This window comes from Chlorocebus sabaeus, chromosome 12 (assembly GCF_047675955.1).
Source record: "Chlorocebus sabaeus isolate Y175 chromosome 12, mChlSab1.0.hap1, whole genome shotgun sequence".
Taxonomy (NCBI): domain Eukaryota; kingdom Metazoa; phylum Chordata; class Mammalia; order Primates; family Cercopithecidae; genus Chlorocebus; species Chlorocebus sabaeus.
The window spans coordinates 90867812-90893329 of NC_132915.1; the positions used below are offsets into that span (position 1 = coordinate 90867812).

A 25518-nucleotide genomic window follows, 5' to 3' on the forward strand; every position below is an offset into this window, starting at 1 on the left:
ACTATTCATGAAATTCACCAAAATTATTTCCTAGAGTTTTACTTCTTTTTTTTTGCTTTTTGGATCACCTTCAGAAATGGTTATATTGTTGAGTTTACCTTCTAGAAGATGTAGAAACAGTAAAAGAACAGAGCCACCTCAGATCACTCAAGGGGTTGTTCCATTTTCAAAAATACACTGACTTTTGAAAAGTCCCTCAATTGGTTGGATAAAATGTCTGAAGCGGTTGCGGGGAAAAGCAAGACAAGTCTTAACTACAGAATATATTTTTAAGGAGATGCAGCTTTATTACTCTCAAGTACAAACAATAATTTGGACTTGGCTAACCAAATTTGCCTAATTGAGAGAATCTGCTTTAATGTACAGATAGAAATTATTTAGTTAGCACAATCACTTATGGGTAAAAAGAGTACTTCTATGATGCAAGAAAATAGCTTCTCATCTTAGAGACATCTTGTTCCACAATCACTACACTATTTGCTTAAGCAATCCCTTCTTCCGCCTACCCCACATAGTTCAAATATAAACTTTATCTCACGCCCTCTAAATCACAACATACATCAAATTAGTGAAATATGAGTTGATGACTTTTTCCGCATTGCTATAGATGTTGGATTGGTGACAGAACTCTCTCTTCAACCTGAGCATTCTCATCAAGTACACTAAGTCCAAATCAGTGAAATACGCCTGTTCACCATCTGAGTACAAAGACGCCAAAACATGATGAGCTTTTATCATCTGAATTAATAATTTTCCAGGGTGGAATATTAAAAACACATCTTTACTTGGTTGGGCACATTTATGAAGAGTAGAAGTAGCTGAATTCTTTAGGCTGCAGTAATTAAGTGGGTTTACACTGGTCAGGATTGAATTACTAAATTTAAACAACTGAACTGTTCCAGGGAAGACCAGAAACACTGAAACATCCTGACAGCAAAACAGCTTTTTGCACTGAGCATGACCGTTCAGTCGGATGAGGCTGATGGGAATGGTGCAAAGACTACTCAGTAATCCATCTGAGGATTTATCCCGAAAAAAGTTTACTTTCCTAGAGCAGGCATGGGGAACCTTTGATTAGAGACACTGCCAAAGATGGCTAATGCACATTTTGTATAAAAAGTGAATCTGTTCTTTTCATCAGACACTCCATCCGAGGACAGGGTAATTCTCGAGGGTCTTGGTTGTCTTAAACCAAGCGAAAGCACCAGCATAACCTGGTAGGAGGGCTGTGTCAAGAAGACAGACCTAAAGGGCTTCTCCCCTATCCTGAAAACTGTGTCCACAGGCAAAGGTGACAGTATGCCCTGCCCAGACTGCATCATGAGTAGTAATCTGATCTGCTCACTTCCCTACAGAGAAAGGCAAGTGGCTTCATACACCAAGGCCCACAGAAGGAGGTACAGAAAGCTATAAAAGTGATGTTGGGGCTGGGCACAGTGGCTCATGCCTGTAATCCCAGCACTTTGGGAGGCCAAGGTGGGCGGATCACAAGGTCAAGAGATCGAGACCATCCTGGCCAATGTAGTAAAACCTCGTCTCTACTAAAAATACAAAAATTAGCTGGGTGTGGTGGCACGCGCCTGTACTCTCAGCTACTCGGGAGGCTGAGGCAGGAGAATCGCTTGAACCCAGGAGGTGAAGGTTGCAGTGAGCTGAGATCGCGCCACTGAACTCCAGCCTGTGGACAGAGCAAGACTCTGTCTCAAAAAACAAACAAACAAAAAAAGTGATGTCGGTAGGATTCACCTCTAGGCAACCTGGAAGCCACACCATAACAACTTCAAGATGCCAGCTGGGTTTGGTCAAAGAAATGTGTAAAGCCAGGATCCACTATCCTTAGCTGATTCTGTTAGATCAAAATGCCTAACCTAATACAAACAATTTCTTCAGGTCTAAAATACTGTTTCCGAAAGTATTTCTTTTGTTTTACAAATGGAGAGCCGTAACCATTTTCCTATGAATACTAGAAAGATTATATAATCCTCATTCAAACCTCACCAAGTGTTTTCAACAGCCAGAACACAGCAATTTTTAAACTATGAAAAATGAAGTGCAAACCTTACAATTCAATAGCAATGTTGCCCACGTTTCACTCATGAACGGCTATCCAATTGCATGCACCTTCCTGCAGAACTTCTTCCAAGTCTAGTCCTTCCACTGGAGGGGCTTTCTTCCTATTTCTCCAATAGGTCTAAAATGTCAGCTTAGAGTCAGATTTGGCAATGTGTTTTACTTCAAATAATGGAGCTGGAGGAAACTACATTCCTTTGGAATGATGACAGAATCTACTAGAAACGTCACACATCCACTCAGCTCTCCTGGATCCCTGTCCACACCATGAAGCCCGAAGTTGTTATGATGGCCTTTATGAACCTGAGAGAAGCCCCTTGCTTCCACCACACCACAGTGCCACCCAAGAAATCCAATCCTTGTAAGAAAGGATAGGGCTTATCTTCTCGTGACTTAGAATTTTTCAGAAATGAGAATATTCACAAAAGAGGGAAAGGCAATTCCCTTCCCTATGCGCTAAGGAAGCCAAAGTCAGTGTGTGCATGAGCTAGTTCTCAAAGGCAATAAAAGGAGAGTAAATAATAGTTTTAGTTATCCCCTACCCACTTCTCACTCTGACTCCCCACTTTGCTTTCTTTTGCAAAAAGGATGAGCTAGTTTTCCATTTTTATAACTGGCGACAGTACGAATATATCTAGCATCTACAAAGCAGCAGTTAAATAAAATCTCAGGCCAAATAAAGGCCTCCATAAGGAAGAATAGACATTAGGACTCCAATTACTGCCCAAAGTTCTGCTGTCAAAATCCAGCTGCATGATGATGCCACTGCACTCCACCCTACTGTATAACAGAGCAACACTGCCTAGGAAAAAAAAAATTCCAGCCGCACCAAGTACCACCTTGATGACTTCTATATTCACCACTAAAAACTGAAATAGAACACACTATATACAGCTTCAAGTTTGTCACTTTAATAAAACTTTTCCCACAAATAATTATAATTACTTGCTCTTTGAAGCTATTGGATAGGTCTGAAAGTGAGGTGGGGTGGGGATGGGCATTAGATCAGTAACAGTTACCTGTTCAGGCTCGATAAAAAGTAAAAACTCGGCCAGGCGCGGTGGCTCACGCCTGTAATTGCAGCACTTTGGGAGGCCAAGGCGGGTGGATGACCTGTCAGGAGTTCGAGACCAGTCTGGCCAACATGGTAAAACCTTGTCTCTAATAAAAATATAAAAATTAGCTGGGTGTGGTGGTGGATGCTTGTAATCCCAGCTACTTGGGAGGCTGAGGCAAGAGAATCACTTGAACCCGGGAGGCGGAGGTTGCAGTGAGCTAAGATCGTGCCATTGTGCTCCAGCCTGGGCAATAAGAGCGAAACTCCATTTCAAAAAAAGTAATAATAAAGTAAAAAGTAATTTACCCTCATCATTGCCCAAAGTCTCCTGGGGCTTCTACAAAACAGATTCAGTTGCAATTCTGGTTCTATTTCTAGGAGTACTAAGCAGAGCTCATGCACAGAACTCAATGTGAGATGGATTAAACCCAGATTATGTGGGATGGGGGGAAGATATTGTCCCTTTGCTTAAACCCCACAGAGTTTCAACATGGATATTAATGATACCTGTCCTTGAAATCCACCATTAATTTCTATCAACTTCACAGCACTCAGAGGTCCCCAGTCTGGCTCTATGCTAATGCAGATTCTGGAAGAGACAGGTCCCCACCCTAGAGTTTACATCATTCTCAGCTCTGCTAGCAACACTTTTTCTCACCTGTCAGATGGATATGCTTTATACTGGAGTCAGCAAGAAGCTCATGTTCCCAGACATAAGCTGTCACTGAGGTTCCAATTCTTATGTTCATCTTCAAACTACCTTCCTGTTGGTCTGTGAATGAAATACGTCCCTCCCCACCACCCTTGTAATACAAGGGAACACAGCTGAAGAGTGGCTGAGATTTTTCTACTGCTTGCTCCCTCTACTCTCTCCCTGATTGTGGCCACTAACAAACATTACTACTGCTGAACCACAAAATTACCTACCTTTAGAGAGGGAGGACAACACAAACTGGCAGCCCAGGGACATGTTTTGTTTGGCTCACCTTATATTAAATTTTATCAGTTGTAACATTTTAAAAATCCAGGATTTCAAATAAAAATCTGGATTTCTAGCTCCTCCTGAAACAATCTAAAGACCTGCCAACGCTGGGCTTCTTTCTCCTAATGATAAAACAGAGCTGAATAACTGCCCTATTGTATCAACTTTCCAGGGGACAGCACAATCCTCCCCAGAATGTTTTACTCATTTATATTACCGGCATGGCTCCCTTAGGCATTTGGGTGTGTGAGCCCTAATCTAGGACAATTCCCTCATTTAAAAAATGAAGAAAATGATGGTATTAGAAGAGAAAGTTAATCTGCCTGAAGCTGCAGATTAAGTTAGAGACAAAGAAGGAAGTTAAATTGGGTTCAGGTATCCTTCTAATATAGCATACTGTGTCCCTATTTAAACCATGGCTTCTATCAGCATTTCTTCAACCAATTACTTAAACTGTCTAAGTGAAATCAGTTATATTTTCTACATTTTCCTTTTATTCATCCTTTTCATATAATTGATGTTCTTATAGAAAACTTTTTATCAGTCATTTCATTTAAATATTATCCTGCCAGAAAGAAACCATGAATCAGGGATCAGACAAAAATGCATTACCAACTTTTACACATTTCAGTAGGTAAAGGACCAGAAAGAATCTTAGAAATCACTGAGCTTAATACTTGGCTGTGCAGACAAGGAAGCTGGGACCCAGAGAGGCTGCAGAGTTCCTGGGTAACAGGCCCGGTCTCTAACCTTCCAGCTCACTGCTCTTTTCTGCTATACCAGGGCACGGCCGTGCAGTCATCCAGGCTGTCGGGGACTAGCTTCCCCAACATGGAAACAAAAACTACAGAACTTGCTCACATCTTAAACATGGCCAACCTTGACTCTGCCAAGACATAAGGTTTAGAATGAGTTGCTAACAATCAATTTACAGAATCAGATTTGCACTGGAAGACAGACTTTCTTTAGAACTGGTATTTGGTGGAAGTTTTAACAGTGGCTCTTATAAAAGCTAAACCCTGTGTAAGAAAAGTTGCTGTAACAACATCATAGCACCTTTGCTTCAACTTCAAAAGAAAAAAAGGCTATGGTAAAAAGCTTTAATAACACACAATGTGATTTCATAGGCAACCAATTAGCAGATTAATGGATCATTTAACTTTCTTTACTTAAAACCAATACTCCACTCAAGAAAGATGAACCCAAAATGCATCCTCTTACACTGACCAACTTAACTAAGTACAAATGAAGTCAATGGTGTACCCCATTAGCATGCTGCGTTGTATGTCAATAAAACAAGCCCTCCCCCACCCCGAGCCCTGGCCCCTGGCAAACATAGATAAATGATTGTGCACTGCGTGATGATACCATTAGGTGAGAACTTTGGTTCATGCAGTCGGCTGCCACAGAGGTTGCACCCAAAACCCGCAGCCCCGGCACCCAAAGTCAGTCAGCGGTGGTGGCTCATGGTGTCAGCCGTGCTCCTTCCACAACACCAGGTGAATACTGTGGTCAGGCATGCTGGTGGCAAAGACCAAGCCCGTGTCATTGTGCCCATCCAATCCATTCAGCCAGGATGCTTCGCCTGCCAGGAAGCTTGAGCCTCTCTTTGACTTCCTGTACTCTGGCAGAGGCCAGCGACTAATCAGGCTCTCTGTCCGCAAGTCCATGATGTACAGGTAGCGGTTGTCAAACAGCAGGGCAAAGATATCTCCAAAGCCAAGCAAGGCCAAGTTTGCTATCTCAGGTGTCTTGATGACCCTACAAGGATGAGAGTTAGGTACTGTGAAAGAAGGCAACTTTGCTTCTGTTTATGCTACTGTAATCTTTTCTGGAGATATTTAAAACCAGTATTAAATTCAAGCAAATTTAGAGTTAAATGTTTTTGATAAAAAGTAAAATATAAGGAGAAAAAGCTCAGCCCACTTATAAAAAAGCTGGGGGCGGGGGGGGGGTTCAGTCATTATATAATATTGGCATAAAAGGGAAAGGTGGTGTCCGATGAAAGTTTTTTTTTTTTTTTAGATAGGGTCTCACTCTGTTGCCCACACCGGAGTATAGTGGCGTGATCTTGGCTCACTGCACTTCCCAGGTTCAAGTGAATCTCCTGCCTCAACCTCCCGAGTAGCTGGGATTACAGGTGCCCGCCACCACACCCAGCTAATTTTTGTATTTTTTTTTTTGAGACGGAGTCTTGCTCTGTCGCCCAAGCTGGAGTGCAGTGGCGCAATCTCGGCTCACTGCAAGCTCCGCCTCCCGGGTTCATGCCATTCTCCTGCCTCAGCCTCCCGAGTAGCTGGGACTACAGGCGCCCGCCACCATGCCCGGCTAATTTTTTGTATTTTTAGTAGACACGGGGTTTCACCATGTTAGCCAGGATGGTCTCGATCTCCTGACTTCATGATCCACCCACCTCAGCCTCCCAAAGTGCTGGGATTACAGGCGTGAGCCACCGCGCCCGGCAATTTTTGTATTTTTAGTAGAGACGGGGTTTCACCATATTGGCGAGATGGTCTCGATCTCTTGACCTCGTGATCCGCCCACCTCGGCCTCCCAAAGTGCTGGGATTACAGGCGTGAGCCACCGCGACCGGCAATTTTTGTATTTTTAGTAGAGACGGGGTTTCACCATATTGGCGAGATGGTCTCGATCTCTTGACCTCGTGATCCGCCCACCTTGGCCTCCCAAAGTGCTGGGATTACAGGCGTGAGCCACCAGGCCTGGCATGTTATCTCAATCTTCATAATGCAGTTAGGTAGAGGTATTCTCTCCACTATATTAGTAAATAAGACTAAAATATCTTGCTATGAGTCATACAGCTAACATGATGCAGGCCTAGCAAATGTTTTCTGAGTATCATAGGTGCTGAGTGCTGGCTGGGCCCTGGAAAGAGATGAGCAAGATAGTCTTTGCCCCTTAGAAGGGGAGGGCATAGCATATAACCGCCAGAGTATGTGAGAATATGCTGAGCACAAACACTCCAACGGATATAACGGGAGTATCAAGGAATGAGCAAACCTTTCTGCCTTTTATCAGCTGGACCTGGAAGAATATTTTTTCTCTTTCTTGAAGAAGAAATGCAACTGGGCAATATGGATTGAGAGAATACCGAAAGCCTGTCTAAATTTTACAAATTCTCTCTCATGGGCATGTGGTTCTCTTATAGTTAATATCTGAAAAAAAAAAGTCTATGATACTAAGATACTAAGAATATCAACATACATCACTTCTATGAAACTAAGAAAATAGTTAACAGGTGCTGGCCCCTGCTTGAAAAGCAGTCAGAGAATGAGTTCACCCTCCTAGATTGAAAAAGGAAGAAACTTCTGCTAAAAGAGGTAGCCATTTAGATGACATGTTTGAGAACATCCAAAATCAATCACTGAACACTCCCTATGGCGTGAGCCTTTGTAAACAGGTTTACAAGATGGGAGTCTGATCCCAGGGAAAGCAGTAAGTTCAGATGACCTTGAAGTAAAGGGGAAACAAAGGTCCCAATATGTGTGCTCCAATGAGTTACAACTGATAACTCATCCATCATTTTCTACTTAGATGACTCATGTTCATTCACTCAACAAATATTTACTAAGAGCCTAAAGTGAGCTAGCCAATTGCTGGTACCAGGATTTCGGTAGCGAATAAGACAAAGTTCCTCACACTCAAACTATCCAAAACTGAATTTCCTAGTCAAACCTGTTTTTTCTATTTCTTTACTTGCTCATTCACCCAGGTGCTCAAGCTAGGAAACGTGGCAACCATCCAATTCTCCTCCTCCTCAAATCACAAATTCAGTCACCAAGCTCTATTGATTATATGCCCTAAATTTTTCTAATTTATTCACTACTATCTGCACTACCACACCTCTAGTCCAAGACACCATCTTTTGCCTGCACTGTTGCCAACAGCTTTCTACTGATCTCCCCACATCTACTCACTCCCTTTGAATCAGTTAACCTCACATACAACCTGATCTGTTACCACTTTGTTTCAACTTCTAAACTCTTTGATGGTTCCTTATTGTGCCCCCATCTTTAGTCACACTGAGGCATTTAAGGAATTTCCTTCAATTTCTCAAATGTACCTGAGGCTCCTTTAATCTCAGGGCCTTTGAACGGACTAGTGTCTCAGTCTAAAATTCCTCATTGTACATCCACTCCTGGTACTTAGTTAAGGCATTTATACTCATCCTTTAGAGCTCAGCCCAAATGTCTCTTCCTCTTAGAAGCCTTCCCTTACTCCACAAACTAGGCAGGGCCTCAAAGTACTCCACACTAGGCTCCTCTTAACCCAACCATTAAACAAACTGTTTCCAATTAGCTATTTAACATCAGTCTTCCCCTTCCTGCTGATCATTAATCTCCCTGAGTTTGGTAAGTACTTCTTATGCTTCCCAATGCATACCACAATGCCTGACACAAAGGTGGGTGCTCAATAAATATCTAAAGAATAAAGTAGTGGTGAAATAAACAGAGGCAAATGCAAATTCCTACAAAAGAGATCTAAAGGAGGCTAGGAAGCTAGGCATGGTGGCTCATGCCTGTAATCCCAGTACTTTGGGAGGCCGAGGTGGGTGGATCACTTGAGGTCAGGAGTTTGAGACCAGCCTGGCCAACAGGATGAAACCCCACCTCTACTTAAAAAATACACAAAATTAGCTGGGCGTCGTGGCAAGTGCCTGTAATTCCAGCTACTCAGGAGGCTGAGGCAGGAGAATCGCTTGAACCTGAGAGGCGGAGGTTGCAGTGAGCCGAGATCACACCACTGCACTAGAGCCTGGGTGACAGAGTGAGACTCTGTCTCAAAAAAATAAAAATAAGAATAAAAATAAAAGAGGCTAGGAAAAACAAATAGGAAGTCTGGTAGGTCCCACATCATAACAGAAACACAAAAAATAGGTGGCTACCGAGTTAGGGCTTAAGATCTGTGAAGATGAGCTGATTCCAAAGACTGAACCACAAATACGTTGCAGAATAGAGCACAGGTCTTGACAGGTTTGTGGCTTTCACTTTGATCACTTTAGAAATGGAACCAGACATCCCTGCTGTGCAGAGTCTGGGTCCTTGAACCTAAGTAACCTTACATGCTGTAGAGATAACCTAACTCAAACAATCACATCATATCTCAGACTTATTGAGTAACATGCTGTTATTTGTGCTTTGCTTCTTTTCAATTAGCTTCAAAGCTAAGTAGCCCTACCTGGTCCTAGCAATAGAGGTCAGAGGATTTGTAGTAGGTTTCAATAGAGGTTGGTTTATTTGTGTTTGGGAGGAAAAAAGCAGACACAAGACAGATTCTTTTCGGAGAAAAAATCTGAACCTGGCAATTCCTACCAGCAAACAATCCTGCAGGTTTATTATTTAAAACTATTATTCAAACACTAAAAACTAACAGAACTTTCATCTAGGACTCTAGATAGTCTCTATATGCCACTCCGAGTCAGAAGCATACATGAGAAAGCAGATGTGGGACCAAATTAAACCCTTTAGAGATGCTAAGCATTAAAACAACTATGACATCTCTAGCCCACCTTGCCTTTGCACCTTCTCTCCTAAAATTTTCATTAAAAATAAAAACAATATTAAACTACCAAAGATGTGATTTTCCCATGGTGATTACTTGAATATTTTGCTTTGCAAAATATCAAATTCTTTCAAAACTTTATTTTCCCCTGTTTCTGATGTCCCTGGCTTTCTGGTACCGTAAGTATATGCCTATTGGATAATCCAGCCATGCATGAATGGACGCATGTCGGAATAAAGTGAGAAGTGGAATGCTGGGCAAGGCCCCTACCCTGTCTCAGCTTCAGTGTCCCCAACTACAAGAGGAAAAGCTTAAACAGATGTTTTCTAGGAAAGGTTTCAGTCTTTTTTCTCAAAGCATAAATATCAATCATTTCTATAACTGATTCTGATACCTCTGAAACCTAACTGGTTAGAAATGTTGGTCTGACTCCAGGAAGGCATAGATGGGGTTTTAACTTTGTGATCAGAGAGATGCGGCCCACCAAAGTTTTGTGGTAACTGTGATCAGATCCACACAAGCTGACCTCAAATAGTCATGCATAAAAACAATTAAGAGAATGTTCAATTTTCTGTACTCCTCCAAGTCCTGAACCATGCTATGGGATGCTAACTTTGTGAGTTGTTATTAGTAAGTGTGCGCATAATAGGTGTGAAGTACAGTAGGTTAAGCAAATTCAAACAGGTTTCTTTATATGGGGCCTCTCAGACTTAAATTATTAATAAAGATCTGCCAGGTGGTGTACTAGGTCCTCATCACAAGCATTTCATTTAATAGTCACTTTACAGATGACGAAATTGAGCTACAGAGGAGTTAAGAAAGTTACACAAAATCACACAGCCCATCAGAGATGGCACCATGTCTTAAACGAAGGTTTGTCTATCAGCAAAGTTCTCTTAATGACCACATGGCACTGGCTTCCATCAGCCCCAAACATGCTAACAGATATTGTCATTTTCCAAGAGGAGCCTATTGTATGCAGTGAATCACAAAATTATTTGTCTATGGACTGCTGCTTATTTATTTCTTTGGAGGGAAACCCTGCACATTTTATTTTTCTCTAAGTATCTCTGTCTTTCTACTAGTCAACAGAAGGTCACTTGATGCCTAGATGCCACTAAAGTTTAACCAAGTTTGTAAAACAATGCAGAATTTCAACTGAATATGAAGTAGAACTTAAAATATTAGAACTTACGGAGATCTGAAAGGTCTTTTCATCCACACCCCTCATTTTCCAGAAAAGCATGTTAAATATGAAAGAAGTGGCTCATGACTCACACAGTCACGCAGGGGACGTTCCAGTATGTAACTCTTTTTCATGTGCTTACTTCCTCTAAAATATTTTTCCTGAGATGTTCAGTATATATAACCTTGTTTACAAGTGATACAGTAAACATTTCATAAAAGCCAGCTACTGACTGGTAGATCCAAACATTTATTCTTGTCTTTCCTACCGAACTACAGCAGGCTTTCAAAGGTAAAGCGTGAGGTCAAAGTAAACATTACCTGAGAATATCATAACTAGCAAAGTCCCACTGGTAGAGACCAAGTGCTGAACTGCAGACAATGTATTTCCCATCAAAATGCAGTCTTGGCTGCAGGCAGATGCTTCTATCCTCAGAGACAGACAATGTCTTTAAGCACTTGCAGTTGATTTCTCTCCCAATTGGCCAAATCTACAGAAAAAAGAAAATAAGGAAAGATGAGAGATCACATTACTACAGAAAAGCTTGTCCTTAAAATGGTCTGTGTTTGCTGAAGTCAGATAGAAAGTGAAGTATACTGGAAAGACCACAGGCTTTATAGCCAAGAATCACAGGTTCAAGTCTTAATTATCCTGTGCAATCTTGGGTAAAATTATTTAATCTCTCTTAACTCCAGCTCCTGCAATGAAGATAATGCCTATCACATGGGACAGTGTAAAAGATCCAATAATGGGCCAGGCACAGTGGCTCACTTGAGGTCAGGAGTTCAAGATCAGCCTGGCCAATATGGTGAAACCATGTCTCTACTAAAAATACAAAAATTAGCCAGGCGTGGTGGTGGGTGCCTGTAATCCCAGCTACTTGGGAGGCTGAGGCACGAGAATCACTTCAACCTGGGAGGCAGAGGTTGCAGTGAGCAAAGATTCCACCACTGCACTCCAGCCTGGGTGACAGAGCAAGACCCTATCTCAGAAAAAGAAAAAAAAAAAAAAAAAGAGAGAGAGAGATGCAATAAGAATGTGAGAGTGCTTTGTGAACTCTTTGCAATTCATTACAATAAATGAGTATTTATGTTTTCATAGTTCAGATCTAAGAATTAAGGACGGTAGGAGACATGTAAGAAAGTATTAAGAATGGGCTGGGCGTGGTGGCTCATGCCTGTAATCCCAGCACTTTGGGAGGCCGAGGCAGGTGGATCACAAGGTCAGGAGTTTGAGACCAGCCTGGCCAATATGGTGAAATCCCATCTCTACTAAAAATACAAAAATACCCAGCTACTCGGGAGGCTGAGGTGGGAGAATCGCTTGAACCCAGGAGGCAGAGGTTGCAGAGAGCCAAGATTATGCCACTGCACTCCAGCCTGGGCAATAGAGCAAGACACTGTCTCTAAAGAAAAAAAGAATTAAGAATAAGCTGAACATAAATTTATGTGAATTTCTTTTTCATCTACAAATCCAAGTTAAGAAACTACATAGGACATAGAGCTAGCAAATCATCTCTTCTTCCAGTGGGTTTAAAATGGCTTGGACTAAGACATTCCCCCTCCTCTTCCCAGAATGTTTACCCTTTGCCATACCACTTTAACTTTCTTATGTTTTCCAGTTTTTCTTTAACGAAGCAAATTAATGGAGAAAAAAACTCACCTTAATCTCATATTTGTCTGCACTTAAGAGGATGTAGTCTCCAGGACTGTGCAAGAGAGACTTGACTTTGCACTTCTGCAAAACTACCTGCAAATGTAAACCATGTTACGGAAAGATCCTTTTAATGATTCTCCTACAACGATTTTATTCTTTAAATTAAAATATGAAAATGAGCTTAAAATATGCCAGAATAGCTAAGCCATAGCTCATTACCAAATTAACCTCTGCTAAACATTTTACTATTCTCTGTTATTAGCAGTATCTAAAAGTGTCTAATGCTAGCCAGATGAGGTGGCTCACGCCTATAATCCCAGTGAGTCGGAAGGCTGAGGTGGGAGGATTGCTTGAGCTCAGGAGTTGGAGGATGCAGTAAGCTATGATTGCACCACTGCACTCCAGCCTGGGCAACAGAGCAAGACCACAACGCTTAAAAAAAAAAAAAAAAAACTGTCTAAACATTGGCAGAATTTAATCTTAGCATTCATCTAGAAGCAAACATTAGGACTGATTTTTAAAAATTATAAAATGTTACTTAAGAGAAGGAACAGAAAAGAAAAAAGTCCATAGACACTGAAGTAGATGCAAATGATCTGCTTTCACAACCATGTGAATCATAAATGAAAAAGCACTGGACTTGGCACCGGAATCTGTCACACACTGACTTTATTTATTTATTTATTTATTTTGAGACGGAGTCTCACTCTGTCGCCCAGGTTGGAGTGCAGTGGCCGGATCTCAGCTCACTGCAAGCTCCGCCTCCCGGGTTCATGCCATTCTCCTGCCTCAGCCTCCCGAGTAGCTGGGACTCCAGGCGCCCACCACCTCACCCGGCTACTTTTTTGTATTTTTTTTTAGTAGAGACGGGGGTTCACCGTGTTAGCCAGGATGGTCTCAATCTCCTGACCTCATGATCCGCCCGTCTCGTCCTCCCAAAGTGCTGGATTACAGGCTTGAGCCACCGCCCCGGCTACATGCTGACTTTATAACCTTGGGCAAGACCATCTAAACTCGGCCAGTTTCCTGATCTTTAAAATAGGAGACAAGCACCTATTATCCTACCTCATTTAATTACAGTAAAGATAAAATAACAATGTAAATTATAGTAGTAACATAATAAAAGCTAACATTCCGTTAGCACTTGAGAGAGTTTATAAACATCAGGTTCTAGCTAATTTTGTAATCAATCAGCCTAAGGTGAGAGGGGAAGCAGGGTTCATTCATTCAGAAGTCTGGATTGCAGACTCAACTGAAACAGACCTATTACTAAGTATCACGCACCTTGCTGGGTGCTGTCCCAACATTTCATTTCATGTTCATAGGAACATTTAGCAGATGATACAACTCAGGTCCTGAAGGAGGAGTAACTTGTCCAAGACATCACCATCAGTATCCTAGCCCCAATCAACTGTGTTTTCCACAACACCAAACTGCCTTACACTATATAGCTTTTCTATGTAAAAAGTTAATGTGGGCTAGGCACAGTGTCTCATGCCTATAATCCCAGCCCTTTGGGAGGCTGAGGAGGGAGGACTGCTTGAGGCCAGGAGTTCAAGACCAGCCTGGGCAACACAGCAAGAACCCATCTCTACAAAAAAAAATTTTTAATTAGCTGCCAAGCACGGTGTCTCACGCCTGTAATCTCCGCATTCTGGGAGGCCGAGGTGGGTGAATCACCTGAGGTCAGGAGTTCAAGACCAGCCTGGCCAACACAGTGAAACCCCGTCCCTACTAAAAACAAAAAATTAGCCAGGCATGGTGGTGGGCGCCTGTAATTCCAGCTACTCGGGAGGCTGAAGCAGGAGAATCACTTGAACCCAGGAGATGGATGTTGCAGTGAGCTGAGATCGTGCCATTGCACTCAGCCTGTATAACAAGAGCGAAACTCCATCTCAAAAAAAAAAAAAAAAAAAAAAAAATTAGCTCAGTGTGGTGGCACATGGCTGTAGTGCTAGCTACTCAGGAGGCTGACGTGGGAGGATCACTTAAACCTGGGGATTTGAAGTTGCAGAGAGCTATGATCATGCCACTGTACTCCAGCCTGGGCAACAGAGTGAGACCCTGTCTGTATTACAACAACAAATGAAGAAAAAAAGAAAAAACTTAATGTGCCCAATACATAATAATGGTCTTACAAACTACTCTCCATTTAGCCCCAAGTATTTCAAAACAAAGATATAATCATCCACCCCATCTAAAACCCACCAATCACCTCTGATTCTTCTTCATTTCCCACAGTGAATCTGCAAGTCCAGGTGGCTTTCCCTTAAAGACATATCCTTTATGGGTGTCCTTTTCATTACTGCCAGCCAAATCTAAGTTATGGGCATCTTTTGCTTAGACTACTGCCAAAGCCTAAATGGTCACCCTGTATCCACTTGTGCCCAACTCTAGTTCATTCTTCATTCAGCAGTTAATTTTCTTAAAACATAGATCGCATCAGACACTTGCTCAGAACTTGTAGATTGCTTCCTAGTACACTTCTGATGATATCCACCATACTTACTGTGGCCTCATAAATCATACAGGATGACCACCTCTCTGCCCATCTCCCCAACTACAGCATGGCTCCACTGGCTTATGTCCAGGTCATCAAATGTTCCAAGTTCTTTCCACTCCCTGGGCCTGTGCATATACTGCACCTTCTGAAACAATCTTTCAGCTACTCTTTCCACAGCTATCTCCTATTTATTCTTCATGTCTAACCCCCTTCTCAAAAAGCTTTCTCTGAACTAATTACTTTCCTAGACTTTTTTTTTTTTTTAAAGAGTCTCACTTTGTCGCCTAAACTGGAGTGCAGTGGCACGATCTTGGCTCACTGCAACCTCCGCCTCCCAAGCTTCAAGATAATTCTCATGTCTCAGCCTCCTGAGTAGCTGGGATTACAGGCACTTACCACTACACCAGGCTAATTTTTGTACTTTTAGTAGTGACAGGGTTTCACCATGTTGGCCAGGCTGGCCTCGAACTCTTGGGCTCAGGAGATCCACCCACCTTGGCCTCCCAAAGTGCTAGGATTACAGGAGTCAGCCACCGCGCCCAGCCCCAGACTGTCTTACAGAACACTGTACTGTTCCTTCACAAAACACCACAATTTGAAATGATATATTTACCCATGAAATTGTTTAAAAAAACTATTTCTCCTATTAGACTATCATCCACAGGGTAAGGCCTGGATCTATTTTGCTTACTATTTCCTCAGCCCCCTCACAGAATGGCATAGTAAGCTCAAGAAAAGTGCTTCTGCATGGTATATCCATTATTAATACTGCATTTGATCCTCACAACAACCTTGTTTTAAAGAAAAAAGAAAACATTACAATATTTTACTAAAGATCCCGCACAGTTTTCTTTGTCCTACTTCTTGTAAGCATTATTTTTTCAAAATGAAAATTGCTTACCTGATTAAAAAAGAAACATGTTTATTCTAAAGGGAAAAATGCACCCACAACCCCACCAGAAATACCAACCTTCAACATTTTGATGCATGAACACATTAAGAAACCAGTATCACACTCCACTTACTTTTTTTATGTAACCTGTTTTATTTGCCCACTCTATCCACCTAATATATTGTGGGCATCTTTCCATGTCCGTAAGTCATTTATTTGTTAACTATTAAGTACCTTCCTACTTGCTGGTCACTGTTGTATACCATCATGCTTTGTAGCTACAGCAATTCCATCTTATGACTCACCTAACACTTACAAGGCAGTATCTACCATCCTCCACTCCCTCCCTCAAAAAGCCTGACAAGAAGGAGATTTCTTCTAAGTCTTCCTACCTTGGTGACCCATTCCGTGTGCCCGGTGAGTGTGTTCAGGCATGTCCCAGCAGATAAAGCCCATACTTTCACAGTGAAGTCTGCAGAGCCGCTCACCAAGATATCCAGTTCATCATTGTAGTCCACGCTAAATACTAGTGCATATAATTACACAAAGTTAAAACATGTCTCTGTCAGTGGGTCTTTTATAAGAGAGTTCAATAATGTTTATTTTCCCTAGCTGCCCAATTAATTTCCCAACCAGAGACACTGTAAGAATGGTGCTATTCAACTAGCAATTTTATGATAAAAATATTTCAAAATTCTTACTATTATAGCTATTATTCTAAGGTGGAAAGTCCTAGGAATAATACGATCTCTTTTATTTGTGGTAGCTACAGTGAGAGGCAAAACAAGTGTTAGAGATAATGGCATTCCTTCTTAGGACTGCCTGCCTGATACTACATCATACTTTATTTAATTTATGCAGGAAAACAAAAAGGACATGGTCCTACTCTAATACACACTAACAGTAAGACAAACTATAAAGAATGGAAGCTGCAAAACAGCACCCGGACTCAAGAAAACCCAATGTAAAGAGAGAAAACAAAACAAAAACAAGGATCTCAAAGGTCAGATTAAGCCATTAACTCAAAAGTGTCTGAATTTCTTCAAAGCTGTATCTCCAGCACCAAAAACAGTATTTGCAGTATCGTGAGTACTCAAATATTTGTTTTCAAATGTATACCAAGTTCTAAAGGAACATTAGGGACCCAGAGATGGAAGACACTGATTCTTCCTTTAAGGAACTCAGTCTAAGTAGGGAGTAGAGGAGGAAGCCCAGAAAATATAAATGTTTACCTCTTGCTAGGGAAACATCAAGGAGAATGACTAACTCTGCCCAGGGGTATCAGGGAGGACTTCAGGGAAGAGGCGATATTGGAGATGGGCCCTGAAGGATGAGTAGAGTTTATCAAGGAAAGAAAAAAGAATACTGCAGGCAGAGGGAATAGTAAAGGTATGAAGTTAAGAAAAACCTCGGCAATGTCTAGGCAACAGTAATAAAAATTTTTAGAACAGGGTTCTCAAAGTTGATCGGGAATAAAATCACCTGGAAGTCACAGTACATCTTAACATTGTGGAACATAACACTCCGTTTAACATATACTTCCATACATACATGCACCTTCGAATATTAATTTCTGAACAAGTTGTAGCAGACAGCAAAGACTGAAGAAGAGTATATAGGAGGACAAATAAAACGAAGCAAAAAAATATGTTTTTATTAGCATAATGGCTACTTCTACTTCAAAGAATCACTAAGCACCAGGTACAGTGCAAGTAATTCCAGTCACATGGGTGAACAAGACAGATAAGATCACTGTCCTTATGGAGTTTAGTCTGGTGGGGAAGCAAGATCATATTTGTATAAGTGGTCTACAGTAGTACAAGTTACTGGGAAACAGAGGGACCCAACCTGTTAAGGGAGTTTTGGAAGGCTGCTCATAAACGTAATGCTTGACATTATAGACTATGACTCTCAGAGGCTAAAGCAGTGGGTAAATGGGGGAAAGGAAGAAGGGAGCTGCTACACAAGAGGCTGGGAAATAGCTCAATTTCTACACAAAGCCTCCCCGACCAAAAAAAGAACAGCAAGAGAGAGAAGCTCAAATCTCAAGGCTATATTCAAATGACCAGTTTTTGCAAAACAAGGCTGCTATACATTAGGAAACATTCAGGTATGTTTCTTTCACCTTATCTCTAGGTGGCAGCTTGCTTTAATCAACTGTCAACCAAGTTCCGACTGGATGTAATCTGCGTAGACCACACAATCTAGGAACCATCATCACACCAAAGAATTTTCAGCGCTAATGCTACAAATAAAGTGGAATTTACACGAGTAGGATTTACTCAATTTAGAGGTATGGAATCTGATAAAAGCAAAGGGACAGACTGTTCAACAGGATATAAATGAAACAGGAGTGGGGAGAGAGAGAATGAGAGAGAGCGAGACAGAATGAAAACTACCCTTCCCACCAGAAGGGTACATTCACAGAAGAAAGCAAGAAAAAGCAAAACTGGGTAAAACATTCCAAATAAGAGTAACTAGAATAAAGGGAAATAACTGCAGTGACTAAGAAAGAGGGTTGAAAAAAGCAGGTTAAATTAAAATAATAATAATAATAATAATAAAGCATTTCACATTCTTAGCTCCTGGCTTAAAAGGATGAGGCTAAGTTGTAAAGGGCAACCCACCCGCCCCCGTGTGCCCCCGAAAGTGCTGGGTCCTGGCTCCGGAACTCCATTCCCAGCAAGCCACAGTGTTGTCAAAGGAGCCTGTCACAAGCTTCTGTTCATCAAACTTCACCGCTGCACAAGTGTGGGTCTGGATGCCATAAACGCACTGCCCTGTGCTCACATCCCACAGCTTTGCAGACAAGTCATCTGACCCTTCAAGAGAAAAACAGGGAGGTTAATAAGAAAACAGACACACTAAAGAAGGAAAATCAATCCCAAAATCATGGTGTTCTTCAAGAACGTTAATGGTCCCCTCCTCTGGCACTCTACTGCTGAGGAAACCAAAGCATGGAGAGAGTAACACAACTTGCTCAGAGTCACCACAAAGGAGTCAAAAGCACTAGGACAGAATCCAAGCTTTTTGGGTGAGACATGTTCCCTTAACCCTCCAGGCTACAGAAGGGCATTAGACTAAAGCATCCCTTGGTGCTTCCACTTGAAAAATGTCATAAATCCTTGGCTATCATGAGCTCTCTGATTTGACTTCAGATAGATGGGTATTACACATGACTGCATGTTTACATTTGCATGCTTGTCCATTACCCAACAGTTCTGAACAAATAAGGATTGTTAAATAGTAAAGGTGTCTGCTGAAACACATTCCATTCTCAGGCAAGTCAAAGACAAACCTCAGAGCATGGGCTAACTTCTGCAAAAGCTAACTGCGAATTGCTCCAGCCATCTCGAAATATGTGAAGGAAGAAACCTCAAGGAAAACCTGGGATAAATTATCCCCGGACATTCACAACTCAACGAACAGTTTGTAAAGCCTCAAGATCCTGTAGGGAAAAGTTGGCCTTGTTTCTGCCTGATGAAAATTCTATACTAATCATGGTGACAATTCAGGACTTTAAGTTTAAAATCTTAATGATTAATTCATTCTCACAATGACCCTTTAATAAGGCTCAACAAATAAAGACATTTTTGAGAATCCACCAGTACAGTCACTATGATAACAGCACAGTATCCTAGGAAAGCACCAAATGACCAACTTTTAAAAAGCTGAAATGACTAAATAAAGCCAGCCACAATTCCACCTTTAGTCAAGAACCACTGTTTGAGACAACGGAAAAATAGCCATCACTTATGAAAAAGCTAGAGTATGAATTTTAACCTCGGAAAACTATGACAGCATACTGAAATAAAGACTGTATTTATTGTCACTTTGCTATTTAGACTGTTTCCTTCTGTATAAAAAGGGATAGGACTTGGTTCTCAATGGCCATGTGAGACAGCTGAATCATCTGGGAAGCTTCATCAAAACGCACAGGTGGGTCCCTATTTTCAGCGAGTCTAACTTGGGAACATCTGAGGCAGGGTCCAACAATCTTAAAACGTTTGCCAGGTGATTCTAACTCATCAGCAGTATTTTGAGAGCCAATGGTCTAGAACGGTGCTATCCAACAGAAAATATAATGCAAATTGCATATATAATTTAAAATGTCCTAATAGTTACATTAAAAAAAAAAGTTGGGCCAGGTGCAGTGGTTCACGCCTGTAATCCCAGCACTTTGGGAGGCCAAGGCAGGCGTACTGCCTGAGCTCAGGAGTTCAAGACCATTGCGAAACCCTGTCTCTACTAAAACACAAAAAATCAGCTGGGCATGATGGCATGCGCCTGTAGTCCCAGCTACTCAGGAGGCTGAGGCATGAGAATCGCTTGAGCTCGGGAGGCAGAGGTTGCAATGAGCTGAGATCACGCCACTGCACTCCAGCTTGGGCTACAGAGTGACTCCATCTCAAAAAAAAAAAAAAAAAAAAAGAAATGTTGGCCAACCTGGCAAAACCCCGTCTCCACTAAAAAAAAATACAAATATTAGCCAGGCATGACGGTGTACGCGTGTGGTCCCTGCTACTCAGGAGGCTGAGGCAGGAGAATCACTTGAACCCGGGAGGAGGTTGTAGTGAGCCAAGATCACACCACTGCACTCCAGCCTGGGCCACAGAGCGAGATTGTCTCAAAAAAAAAAAAAAAAAAAAAAGAAATGTATTAAAATAATTAAATGTGTTTTATTTAACTCAGTATGTCAAAAAATGTCATTTGAACATGTAATCAATACAAATATTGAGATTTTTATATTCTTTTACATTGTAAGTCTTTGAAACCCAGTATTTCACACCTCCATCTGGACTAGCCACAGCTCAAGTACTGAAAAACTACATGGCGCTAGTAGCTACTGTACCAGAGAGCATAAGCCTGGATAGTCTTTAAGGCCTTCAGCTTAGGCATGTTGTGACTGTATTCCTAAGGAGCTAGAGTAGGAAAGGAAATCATTTTAGGTCCTTTATGAGCTTGGTTTTGGTTACCAGTATTCAACTGGGGTCTCATACATTCATTCAACATATATTTATAGAACTTCTGTGTCAGGCCGGACTCTTGTTCTCATGGCACTCAGTCTACTTGGGAAGACAAAAAGGCTAAACAAGCAATAATAATTCAGCATAGTAGGTGGTAGGCACTACAAAAGCCCATAGCAAATACAAGGAACGGAGGCGCCATTGAGTTTATGACCATGCTCTAACATGTAAGTGGACTTGCCTTAGGAGCTGGCATGATTGGCTCTTCAACTACACTCCTCTTCTGTTTCTAAGCTGCGTTTTGGTATAAGACTATTTGAAGAAAGAATTTCATGGCTTTAAAAAAAAAAACAAACCTTAAAGTTTTAACTAATTTAAATCTAAAGGATGAATAAGTTAGCCAGGACAAAACAAAACAAAAGGAATAGTATATACCAAAACTTATTCTGTAAAAGGCCTGATAGTAAGTATTTCAGACTTTGACCTATTGAGTTGCAATTACTCTCTTCTGCTGGATTTGGCCCACAGTCCACAGTTTGCCAACCCCTGGTATATACCTATTAAATCAACTATTAAATATCTCTATATACAACACAAAAATTATTGAAAATGAACTGGGATCAATTCATAAAGAACTATTTGGAATCATTCAGAAACCATCTAGGAGGTATGTACAATGCTTGTCAAAAAGCACAGCCTAAAACATGAACACTGATTATGAAAATAGTTCAGTCTGACTGCAAACAGTGGCAAGGTTTGGCTGCAGAACTGGGTTAGGAAGATGTTTAACTATGACCTTACTTGGATTTCAGAAAGATCACTATAGCTATATCATGGAAAAAGGTTTAAAGGGGGGAAAACTAGAGGCAAGAAGGCAGTTAAAACCAGGAGAGAGGACAAACAAAATGTGACACATGCAGGGAATATACACACACACACACACACACACACACACACACACACACACAATGGAATATTATTCGGCTTTAAAAAAGGAATAAAATTGGCCGGGTGTGGTGGCTCATGCCTGTAATCCCAACACCTTGGGAGGCTGAGGTGGAAGGATCACCTGAGGTCGGGAGTTTGAGACCAGCCTGACCAACATGGAGAAACCCCGTCTCTACTAGAAATACAAAAATTAGCTGGGCGTGGTGGCGCATGCCTATAATCCCAGCTACTTGGGAGGCTGAGGCAGAAGGATCACTTGAACCCGGGAGGCGGAGATTGCGGCGAGCCAAGATGGCGCCACTGCACTCCACCCTAGGCAAAAAGTGCAAAACTTTATCTCACAAAAAAAGAAAAAAAAAAGGAATAAAATTCTGACACATTATGATATGAGGGAACCTTGAAGACATCATGCTAAGTGAACTAAGCTAGCCACAAAAGAACAAATACTGTATGATTCCACTTATATTAGGTTCCTAGAATAGTCAAATTCATAGAAAGTAGAATGGTGGGCTGGGCGTGGTGGCTCACGCCTGTAATCCCAGAACTTGGGAGGCCAAGGCTGGTGGATCACCTGAGGTCAGGAGTTCAAGACCAGCCTGGCCAATATGGTGAAACCTCGTCTGTACTAATCCCATACAAAAATCAGCCGGACACGGTGGTGCACGCCTGTAATCCCAGCTACTCGGGAGGCTGAGGCAGGAGAATCACTTGAACCTGGGAGGTGAGGTTGCAGTGAGCCAAGATTGAGCCATTGCACTCCAGCCTGGGCGACAGATGGAGACTGTCAAAAAAAAAAAAAAGAAAAAGAAAAGAAAGGTGGTTTTGCCACAGGTTGTAGGGGAAGGGGCATGGGCAATGTTTAGCTAATAGAGTTTAGGCTGGGCGTGGTGGCTCATGCCTGTAATCCCAACACTTCGGGAGGCTGAGGTAGGAAGATCACTTGAGCCCAGGAGTTCAAGACCATCCTGGGAAACATGGTGAGGCCTCATCTCTACAAAAATACAAAAATTAGCTGGGCGTGGTGGCGCACACATGTAGTCCCAGCTACCTGGGAGGCCAAAGTGGCAGAATCGCTTGAGCCCAGGAGGTAGAAGTTGCAGTGAGCCAAGATCGTGTCACTGTACTCCAACCACTCCAATCTGGGGTACAGAGTGAGACCTCGTCTCAAATGAAACCCCCCCCAAAAACAAAAAAATTGGATACAGTTTAACTATATAGTGTATTATATACTGTTTATATAGTTAACACTGTATAGTGTTTAACTGATACTGTTTTAGTTTGGGAAGATGTAAAGTTCTAGAAATGGACAGTGGTGATGATTGCACAACAATGTAATGTACTTAATGGCACTCAACTGTAGGCTTTAAAATGGTTAAAATGGTAAATTTTATGTTACGTATGTTTTAGCACAATTTGCAAAAAAAAAAAAAAAAAAAAAGTTATCCAAACTAATTATTTAAACTAGTTGTTATAGGAAAACATTGTGCCATTCAGTTTTACCACCTAAAAAAAAAATCAAAAAATAATCAGGTTGAGTCAAGTTCCATTTTACAGTGATGCAAGTCTACTCCTGAGAATCCTTTAGGAGCCACTGTTCTCTGCTCCTTTCTGGCTTTATGTCAGCCTCCCCTCTGGACTCCCATTTGCTGCACTGGCTAACCCAACATGTTTTCAAAGAGGTCACCAGTGATGCAGCATAGAGGTGAAAGAGGACTAAAGAAATGTAGACTCTTACACTGCATGAAAGAAAAAAAATCCCACCCCATTCAATATCTTAAAAATCTGAATACTTAAAAAAAAAAAATCAGACTATTTCACAAAACTCTAGATTTCAGGCTTCTCTTGAAAAGTCAGATCTAACAACTCTTACCCTGAATCCCACCGATATGGCAAAAATTTATTACACTGGAGCAGCAGCTGCACTCTTCAGAAAGGCAAGTGTTCTTGATTTGCTATAGTCCACACAGAGACTTTTACCTCAGTCAGGTCATCTTCCTGGTCCCAGTGTGTATGTTCCACAAGAAAAGAACTGCTCTAATTCATCCATGTATGCCCTCACATTGTTTTTCAAACAGTAGGCATCCCATAAGTAAATATCTACTTAACGGCACAAAGCATAATAGGTTCCTTTCTCACCATTTCAGAAATAAATTGTGAAAGAGAAGGATAACTATCTCAATGTCATTAGCCATCCATCTCTTTAATAAAACTGTCTATTGCATACTCAAGGCACTAAAGTGAGAGTCACTGTAAGTTTACTGCCAAATTCAGGGTTTCCCAATTCCACCACAGTGAAAATTCAATCTCTTAAGTAACAAGATGACACGAACACATGTATAATTTTGTAACAAATACTTCTCTCACAGTTCCAGGGATGCTGCTGTTAGAAAAATTAAACTAATGCTTTGGATTATTTTCAACCACTGTACAACATAATTTTAAATATGCAAACCTGATGAATTGAATCAGAATAAAAATCCCATTAACATATAGACCCACCTAGAGAATAATCTTAAAATGCAGAATTGCAGGTATTAACTTTCCAGGTAGTTAGAGAATTCAGTGAATATTTCCCATTTACTTCCACTCCAAGTAACTGCAGTTTTTACTACATTTCAAAAATGAGGTTTGATAAGAGAAGAAAAAAACTTTTTAAAGCAAGGGGAGCTAGGAATGGTGGCTCACACCAGTAATCCTAGCATTTTGGGAGGCCGAGGCTGGCAGAGTGCTTGAGCCCAGGAGTTCGAGACCAGACTGGGCAACATGGTGAAATCCTGTCTCTACAAAAAGTACAAAAAGGAGCCAGGCATAGTGTTGCTCACTTGTAGTCCCAGTTAAACTCGGGAGGCTGACATGGGAGGATCACCTGAGCCCAGGAGGTGGAGGCTGCAGTAAGCCAAGATCGCACCATTGCACTCCAGCATGAACTACCCTGTGAGAGGTTGTCTCAAAAAAAAAAAAAAAGGCAGCTGGGTGCAGTGGTTCACACCTGTAATCCCAGCACTTTGGGAGGCCGAGGCAGGCAGATCATCTGAGATCGGCAGTTTAAGACCAGCCTGACAACATGGTGAAACCCGTCTCTGCCAAAAATACAAAAATTAGCAGGGCTATATGGTGGTTATGTGCCTGTAATGCCAGCTACTCAGGAGGCTGAGGCGAGAGAATCGCTTGAACCCAGGAGGAGGAGGAGGGTGCAGTGAGTCGAGACTGCACCACTGTACTCTAGCCCAGGTGACAGAGGAGATCCTGTTTCAAAAAAAAAAAAAAAAATGCTAGAGGTGGTATGAAAACAATGGTCAACTGCCAGTAGGAGCTCCAAGCTCCAAGGTGATATTGCATCTTAATCTTCATTTACTTATTTATTTTTTGAGACAGGGTCTTGCTCTGTTGCCCAGGCTGGAGTGCAGTGGCATAATCTTAGCTCACTGCAACCTCCACTTCCTGGGCTCAAGCGATCATCTCACCTCAGTCTCCCAGGTAGCTGGGACTACAGGTGTGAGCCAGCACACCCAGCTAATTTTTGTATTTTTTTGTAGAGATGGGGTTTTGCTATGTTGCCCAGGCTGGTCTCAAACTCCTGGGCTCACATAATCTGCCTGCCTTGGCCTCCCAAAGTGTTGGGACTACAGGCATGAGCCCTCTCAACTTGGTCAACTGCATCTTAATCTTTTAAAATCATGAGGCAAAAGAGACATGGAAAAGACATCACCGCAACAGAGAAAGTACATCAAAGCCTA

The 25518-nt window shown here is 41.7% G+C and overlaps 1 protein-coding gene across 3 annotated transcripts in view; it reads right to left on the reverse strand.

Moving 5' to 3' along the window:
- Positions 1-264: 264 nt before the first annotated feature.
- Positions 265-25518, reverse strand: part of FBXW2 (F-box and WD repeat domain containing 2) — a 33648-nt gene continuing 8394 nt past the window's right edge. For all 3 annotated transcript variants that reach the window (XM_037984355.2, XM_007968235.3, XM_037984360.2), the window contains 5 exons: positions 18494-18688; positions 16259-16392; positions 12478-12564; positions 11136-11305; positions 265-5870 (listed from right to left, as the gene is read on the reverse strand). In XM_037984355.2, coding sequence (XP_037840283.1) covers positions 5582-5870; positions 11136-11305; positions 12478-12564; positions 16259-16392; positions 18494-18688 — 875 coding nt within the window. In that variant the 3' untranslated portion in view covers positions 265-5581. The remainder of the gene's footprint in view (positions 5871-11135; positions 11306-12477; positions 12565-16258; positions 16393-18493; positions 18689-25518) is intronic.